At 36.6% G+C, this 7221-nt stretch overlaps 1 protein-coding gene across 2 annotated transcripts; it reads right to left on the bottom strand.

Moving 5' to 3' along the window:
- Positions 1-24: 24 nt before the first annotated feature.
- Positions 25-6233, bottom strand: LOC113113082 (E3 ubiquitin/ISG15 ligase TRIM25-like). 2 transcript variants are annotated; one of them, XM_026279254.1, is made up of 6 exons: positions 5487-6233; positions 5323-5409; positions 3715-3948; positions 3357-3516; positions 868-930; positions 25-668 (listed from the first exon to the last, which is right to left on the bottom strand). In XM_026279254.1, the coding sequence occupies exons 1-6, from the start codon at positions 6072-6074 to the stop codon at positions 664-666; spliced, it is 1137 nt and encodes a 378-aa protein (XP_026135039.1). In that variant the 5' UTR covers positions 6075-6233; the 3' UTR covers positions 25-663. The 2 variants fall into 2 exon arrangements, with proteins under 2 accessions (XP_026135039.1, XP_026135031.1); XM_026279246.1 differs by lacking the exon at positions 25-668 and having other exon boundaries at positions 791-930.
- Between the last annotated feature and the right edge of the window lie 988 nt (positions 6234-7221).

Consider the following 7221-nt stretch of genomic DNA (forward strand, 5'->3'; position numbering starts at 1 on the left):
AAAGATATATTGAGGTCAAAGCACTGCTTTTTATAATGTTGCATGGGCTCTACAATAAGCCACAGGAGAAAAACACAAATGCAACAAGGTGAGCGAATGATATCCTTTTGATTTTTGGGTGAACTGTTCATTGAAACAAAATGAGAGCACAATGTGTGACTAAGCTGAAGAGCTTAAAGTCCGACTGAGTTTTTAAAGTAGATCCAAGTCCAACCCAGAAACCAGGAGAGAGAGACTGTGTGAAAGTGGTTTACTCTCGATTCAGCAAAAGTCATGGTATCTTCTGCCAGAGAAATGCAATAAAATGCCAGAGTTAAAGCTCTGTGATGAGATACACACCTATGTGTAGTACTGGATCGTGTATTTCAACACTAAACTTATTGTGCCGGAACAAACAGAATCAGAGAAATCTACGCTCTATGATTTTGAGTTGCCATCCCAGTTCTTGGTCTATATTCCCTCCAGTTCTGTAGGAAGTAGCAATAGAAACTCCTTCACCTCCCAGTATCCACGTCCAGAGAGACCTTCGGTGCAGAAGACTTGAGTCCAGCTGATGAAGCGCTCTGGATGATCGGCTGCAGCTCGTGGTCGGTCGTGACCTCTGCAGTGTCTCCAGAAAGACGGAGGAAAGAGTTGGCGGTGTTTGGTCTACGTCAAATCACATCAGTCTGAAAGAGACAAGATGTCACTTTAAGGCAAGACATTTCACATGATCTTTGAAACGCCTTTCTGCCAACAATTTGAGTCATGCAAATAAAGCTCCTATCTATTTAAATGAAGAAAGGTTAAATTCTCCAAAGCTGGTCACCAATGTTTCGATTAAATTTCATAAGACTCACTCGCTGGGAGGGATGTGAGTGTCCGTACCTGTATCAGTGTTCAACGGACAGCTCAAGGAGTTTTCAGCTGACTGATTGTGCTCTTCATCAACTGTAAATATAAGGGTATCAGCTGTCAACAGCCATTTGTGCTTCAACCGCTGCTGTTTATATCCTGATTCTAAGCAGGTGTCTGCTGTGGAGGACTAGGAATGTCATTTAAAAACCAAGGAATCAATTGAGTTTCATGCAGATATTGTAATAATTTTAGATTATTGGATTATTATTATGTGTGTGTGTGTGTGTGTGTGTGTGTGTGTGTATATATATATATATATATATATATATATATATATATATATATATATATATATATATATATAAATAACCATTTTGTTTTTCTTTATCATTTAATTTTCATGATATTTTGTGAAGTGAAAAAAAGTGATTTATTAACTTTTATTCCCTAAATCTGTTAATTAACCTTTATTTCCTTAATGTATTTTAGCGACCAAGACCACCATAAAGAGCAGACTAAGCAAAAAAAAAAAAAAAAAAGTTAACAATTACAATTTTAATTTTACATTTTGTTATGTTTAACTTAAAAATAAAAAATGACCTTCATTCAAAATGTATTATATCACATAAGTCATTTGTGATAGATTACGTTTCTTTTGTTTTTATGTTAACTATATTTTATTTATATATATATATATATATATATATATATATACAGTATTGTTCAAAATAATAGCAGTACAATGTGAATAACCAGAATAATCAAGGTTTTTCGTATATTTTTTTATTGCTACGTGGCAAACAAGTTACCAGTAGGTTCAGTAGATTCTCAGAAAACAAATGAGACCCAGCATTCATGATATGCACGCTCTTAAGGCTGTGCAATTGGGCAATTAGTTGAATTAGTTGAAAGGGGTGTGTTCAAAAAAATAGCAGTGTGGCATTCAATCACTGAGGTCATCAATTTTGTGAAGAAACAGGTGTGAATCAGGTGGCCCCTATTTAAGGATGAAGCCAACACTTGTTGAACATGCATTTGAAAGCTGAGGAAAATGGGTCGTTCAAGACATTGTTCAGAAGAACAGCGTACTTTGATTAAAAAGTTGATTAGAGAGGGGGAAAACCTATAAAGAGGTGCAAAAAATGATAGGCTGCTCAGCTAAAATGATCTCCAATGCCTTAAAATGGAGAGCAAAACCAGAGAGACATGGAAGAAAACGGAAGACAACCATCAAAATGGATAGAAGAATAACCAGAATGGCAAAGGCTCAGCCAATGATCACCTCCAGGATGATCAAAGACAGTCTGGAGTTACCTGTAAGTACTGTGACCGTTAGAAGACGTCTGTGTGAAGCTAATCTATTTTCAAGAATCCCCCGCAAAGTCCCTCTGTTAAAAAAAAGGCATGTGCAGAAGAGGTTAAAATTTGCCAAAGAACACATCAACTGGCCTAAAGAGAAATGGAGGAACATTTTGTGGACTGATGAGAGTAAAATTGTTCTTTTTGGGTCCAAGGGCCACAGGCAGTTTGTGAGACGACCCCCAAACTCTGAATTCAAGCCACAGTACACAGTGAAGACAGTGAAGCATGGAGGTGCAAGCATCATGATATGGGCATGTTTCTCGTACTATGGTGTTGGGCCTATTTATCGCATACCAGGGATCATGGATCAGTTTGCATATGTTAAAATACTTGAAGAGGTCATGTTGCCCTATGCTGAAGAGGACATGCCCTTGAAATGGTTGTTTCAACAAGACAATGACCCAAAACACACTAGTAAACGGGCAAAGTCTTGGTTCCAAACCAACAAAATTAATGTTATGGAGTGGCCAGCCCAATCTCCAGACCTTAATCCAATTGAGAACTTGTGGGGTGATATCAAAAATGCTGTTTCTGAAGCAAAACCAAGAAATGTGAATGAATTGTGGAATGTTGTTAAAGAATCATGGAGTGGAATAACAGCTGAGAGGTGCCACAAGTTGGTTGACTCCATGCCACACAGATGTCAAGCAGTTTTAAAAAACTGTGGTCATACAACTAAATATTAGTTTAGTGATTCACAGGATTGCTAAATCCCAGAAAAAAAAAATGTTTGTACAAAATAGTTTTGAGTTTGTACAGTCAAAGGTAGACACTGCTATTTTTTTGAACACACCCCTTTCAACTAATTGCCCAATTGCACAGCCTTAAGAGCGTGCATATCATGAATGCTGGGTCTTGTTTGTTTTCTGACAATCTACTGAACCTACTGGTAACTTGTTTGCCACGTAGCAATAAAAAATATACTAAAAACCTTGATTATTCTGGTTAGTCACATTGTACTGCTATTATTTTGAACAATACTATATATATATATATATATATATATATATATATATATATATATATATATAATATTTTTAAAAAATTCTAGTTACTTGTCATTTATTAAAATGTTTATTTTCAAATCCGTTCAAAATTCCTTCATGCATGTAAGTCCACCACAGTCAGCTACCCTGTGAATCTGTTTCTGTACTCGCCTAATTCTGCGATCTTGGTTGATTCTCTGTCACAGACCTCGTTGACTTTATCTCTCAGCTCTGTGAGAGCTTTTCTCAATATCAGTAAAGAGAAGTACGGATGGACGTCAATGCTGGGCCGACCCCCGGCGTCAGGAGGAGCACAGAGCGTCTTATAGTTCTGCACAGGTGAGTCAAACAGGTAAAACTAGCATGTTAGTGAACAGAAAGTAAGCAAACCCACACCTCTTTATTCCCCTATAGAGCCTAAACAAAGAGAATGCCACGCCATGGCCTTGTGTTTCCCATAGTGTTATAGTTTCATAACCTTCAGCACAAATAAACCAGTTCAGTTCATATTTCAAACCAAGGACTTCACCTGCAGGAAATGGATATGATCCTCCGTGTTTGAGAGCGCCTCTAGCTCGGCCTCTCCTCTCCGGTGTTCAACTATCTGTTGATTCAGTCGTTCTAGAAGCTTCTCTGTCTGTTCGAGAGCTGTCCTCTCCTCACCTCTGATCAGCTCTTTCACCTCCAAATGCTTCCTTTCGACGGAGCGCAGCAGTCTGGTGAAGATCTTTTCACTGTCATCCTCAACCGCTTGTGCTGAGCGCTGGAGCAGTGACAGAAAGGACATTTCATCTAAAAACTGGTCGGGTCACACATGTACTGTTCGCCACTCTAAAAAAGACTGAATATACCATGAACTAATGTGATATATTTTTACACTATAATAATTCATGCATATTTTGTGTTTTGAAGGTAGGCTACTAAACATCATTTATCTCAAGTGTATTTATTATATCTAAAATGTATTTATTTCCTTTTATTTTAAGCATTCATACAATATTTAGGTTAGAAACAGATAGTATTTGAAAATACTATATAAACGGAGGTTATATCACCTTATTTAGCAAAGCCATTTTCTGTGAATGCGAGGGACTTCCCATTGATTAGCCCCAGAAGGTAAGATTAGAAGGTTAACAAGAGCAGTATAACTGATAAATCTTTGTTTAATGGCGGTTATTACCATATACCGACTTGATAATCATTTGTCCTGATAATACAGAAGCAATCATGTAGTGTTTTCTGTTTTAGAATGAATAATCGGTCAAGAAGGTCATTTGTGATTTGTTTTGATTTAATTTAAAGCTGTTCACTCACACATTGAATCGTTATAGTGGTTTCTCAGACCATAACAGATTACTTGATACAACAGAAAAAAATGGATGAGGTGATATTTATCTACAGTGCACTGGAAGACACAAAACTTAATGTCTTTATTGTTCAGGTGTTAAAGGCAATTTATATATATCCAAAACAGAATATCAAAATCACTTTTTGATCTAGTAAATTAATTACTGAATTTTATTAGGCTTTGCATTTGGATATATATTTATACATGATCAATGATTACTTTTTGTCAATGTTTTGCTAAAATGCTGATTTGCAAAGGTTTACTCTGTGTGTTACAGTCACACCTATTCTTCTGCACTCTTGATGTTTTAGAATTTAACCCCTTCGTAGCTGTGTGCTTTTTCCCCCTTGCATCATGGCTGATTTTTAGATTGTACAAATATGCTCTGTTTTTGTATTTTTATTTATTCTTTATTTATTCTTATTCCGGTCGTGTACAGTGTTTTTTTTAGTTTTTTTTTTTGGTGGTCTCGTAGGAAAGATTTGTACCATTTTGTTGAAGTAAACATTAAAGCTGCAGTAGGGAACTTTTGACGCTCTAGCGGTTAATAAACAGAACTGCTTGCGTCTTGCGGAAGAACATTGTAGCCGGAACTACTTCTCTCTGTTTATGTCTATGAAGAATCAAAAAGGTACTGGGTTACTCCGCCGTGGTACCCCCGAAGCAATCTAAAATAGTCCGAATATAAACACTTATTATAGGTGTACCCTAGTGATTCAGGACAAGCTAAAAACACAAATTAAAATTTATTTAAACTAATTTCATTATGCTTTCTACTACAAGACCTACCTTGACGTATTTTACAATATCTCGGAGTTCCTTTTCTCGTTCCTTACACCTCAGTTTTGACTTTTTCCATGCTTCCTCAAGATGTTTCTGTTTGAAAACCATGCATGTGAGAATTCTGCCATCTTTGAGTTCTACTTCACAGATTTCTCTACAGTATTTGTTACCTGTTTTTCCATCCTCTCCTCCATCACAGACACCACACTGTGACCCTTGTGTCCATCTTTGAAGCACAAACTACAAATGCTTTGTTGGTCTGTGCGACAGTAAAAATCCCGCAATTTATTGTGACGTGAACAGATTCTTTTCTGCAGTTGTTTTGTAACTTCAGAAAGCGGATGCATCCTGCCACGATTCCTTTCATTGTGAGGTTTCAGGTGCATCTCACAGTAAAACGTCTGACATTTGACACAGAACCTAACCGCTTGATGTTTCTTCCCGGTGCAAACGTCACATTCAACATCTGCTGCTTTCTCACCAGCCTCTTGAGTGCTGGTTCTCCTCAGTTTCTCCACGATATCAGCCAGTATGGTGTTTCTAGCCAGAGCAGGTCTGGGGCTAAAGGTGCGTCTGCACTGAGGGCAGCTGAATTCGGCTTTCAGTTCACATTTCCTCCAGTAACCTTTAATGCACTCCATACAATAGCTGTGTCCGCAAGGAATTGTGACGGGCTCCCATAGCACTTCCAAGCACACTGAGCAACAGAACTGGTCCTTATCCACAGAGATATTCGTTCCTGCCATTTTCTCCTGCATGTGTTTGGTTAGAAGTGAGGGAACTGAAAGGTGGTCACCAAGGCAGGACAAAGAGAATCACACAATAGTGTTGTGTATAAACTGGGAGTGACTCTAATGCAGGTACAGAAGAAGCTTATCGGGTTACAGGCCGCAACAGCCTGGAGCAGCCAATCACAAACAAGAACAGGAGGTCACTTTTTGCTTTTATGCAAAGAATGTATGTTGCGTGTAAAGCATGATCACGCACCTGCTACTTTCAATATGATATGTGATGATCTCCATCAATTTGAGAAACACATTGTGCACTAAAAGAAAAAAGGTAAGTCTGCTTTTGCTATTGTTTATCATTATTTAAACATTTTAGATTCATATAGCAGGCATTTTAGATTGCAAATGTGACTTATTTTAAGATCATTTTGCATATTCCAGTCATGTCCCATATTTGTTTATTGTTCATATAGCAAGTGCGACGAAAGCCATGAAGTTACATGCAATTCAACTATTATCTTTTAATTTTTAAGTAAACATTTGGTATTTCCTTGTCATTGTATTGAATTGCCTACATTTACCAATTTTTTTAAATTGCTAGAAGGCACAGGTTAGATATAAAAGAAAAATAAGAACCTGAACAAAGACATGAGGGTGAGATATAATCTACAGATGAAAGGAAATCTTGGTTTCTTGGTTGTAGAGCATAAAAACATTTATATTTCTGCATTAATAACAGAACTTGCAGTTCATTGAGTCATATGTTGATTTAAACCGTTTATATTGTTATTATTGTATTTTAGCTGCTCTGGTGGATTCATTGAGTTTGTGAAGGATTGTGAGTTACTAAGTTATAAGTAAAAGTTAAGATATTATGATGTAAAAAGTCTATATGAAAACGAATACGGTAGAAGAATATGAACTGAAAAGTCTAAAGTCGTGAAACAGATTTCAATGAGTCAGATCTTCAGTCATAAAGTAAAAGTTATAAAGTCTAAATGTAGACATTCTAAATATTTAAGTTCTGAAAAAGTCTAAAGTCTGAGAGACTAAGAAACGTCAAAAAGTTATAATTATGACAAGTATAAAATTGAGATACTGAGTCATAATAATAAGCCACAATGATTTTTTTTAATATATATATATATATATATATAGTAAATGAACAGAGCCATCA

This window comes from Carassius auratus, chromosome 2, assembly GCF_003368295.1.
Source record: "Carassius auratus strain Wakin chromosome 2, ASM336829v1, whole genome shotgun sequence".
In the NCBI taxonomy this organism is placed as follows: domain Eukaryota; kingdom Metazoa; phylum Chordata; class Actinopteri; order Cypriniformes; family Cyprinidae; genus Carassius; species Carassius auratus.